Below are 725 nucleotides of genomic sequence, written 5' to 3' on the forward strand. Positions count from 1 at the left end.
TTCCACATCACCTCCACTGGCCAGAACTCATGATCACACCAAGCGAAATGACAGCGGGGGGGAAGTTATGCCAATAAATGGAAGAAAGAGAATATATATATTGAGAAACAACTAACAGTACTTTTCTTAGTGTTTGAGGTCTCCTGTTAGAGAGCACAGTCTTTGGGAGTTAATAAATACATAAAGCTATTTTAAAACCTTATACTGTATTTTAATAGATAACATAACTGCATAAAAGTGCACAAACCATAAATGGATAGCTTGATGAATTTTCACAAAGTGAACACGCCTGTGTAGTGAGCTCTCTGGTCAGTAACCCAGAGTTTGCGTTTCTTTGACTGAGAGCTTGGGGGCGACGTGACCACGTGGAGGCGGGACCAAGGGCTGTTGAAGGTGAGTTACCCGGAGAAATAGGGCGTGGCTAGGAGAGAAGGCGGGGCCTCCTGGACGCCGGAGGGGGCGGGGCTTAATGGCGCTGCGCACTGGGGCGCGGCTTATTGGCCCAGAGTCCCGGCTAGAGCGAAGGGGCGTGGTGAGGTCGGATATGAAGACGAGGTTAAGGAACTACAGCACTTAACCGCCAGAATGGTCGGGCCCCAGCGGTCCCGAAGGTGTCCTGGGCCCCGAGGGGCGGGCCAGGTGAAGAGGGTCCCCGGCCTCAGCGAGGAGGTGAGGCTTGGAAGTTCTTTAGGACCCGAGCCGCGCAGCGTTACGCGCCGGGGCGG

The 725-nt window shown here is 53.1% G+C and overlaps 1 protein-coding gene across 1 annotated transcript in view; it reads left to right on the forward strand.

Moving 5' to 3' along the window:
- Nucleotides 1–245: 245 nt before the first annotated feature.
- Nucleotides 246–725, forward strand: part of ACTR5 (ARP5 actin-related protein 5 homolog (yeast)) — a 27,728-nt gene continuing 27,248 nt past the window's right edge. The window contains exon 1 of the mRNA XM_005867315.2: nucleotides 246–669. Within this exon, the coding sequence (XP_005867377.2) occupies nucleotides 586–669 (84 nt within the window). The 5' untranslated portion in view covers nucleotides 246–585. The remainder of the gene's footprint in view (nucleotides 670–725) is intronic.

The sequence above is a fragment of the Myotis brandtii genome, unplaced genomic scaffold (assembly GCF_000412655.1).
Source record: "Myotis brandtii unplaced genomic scaffold, ASM41265v1 scaffold248, whole genome shotgun sequence".
Taxonomy (NCBI): Eukaryota; Metazoa; Chordata; class Mammalia; order Chiroptera; family Vespertilionidae; genus Myotis; species Myotis brandtii.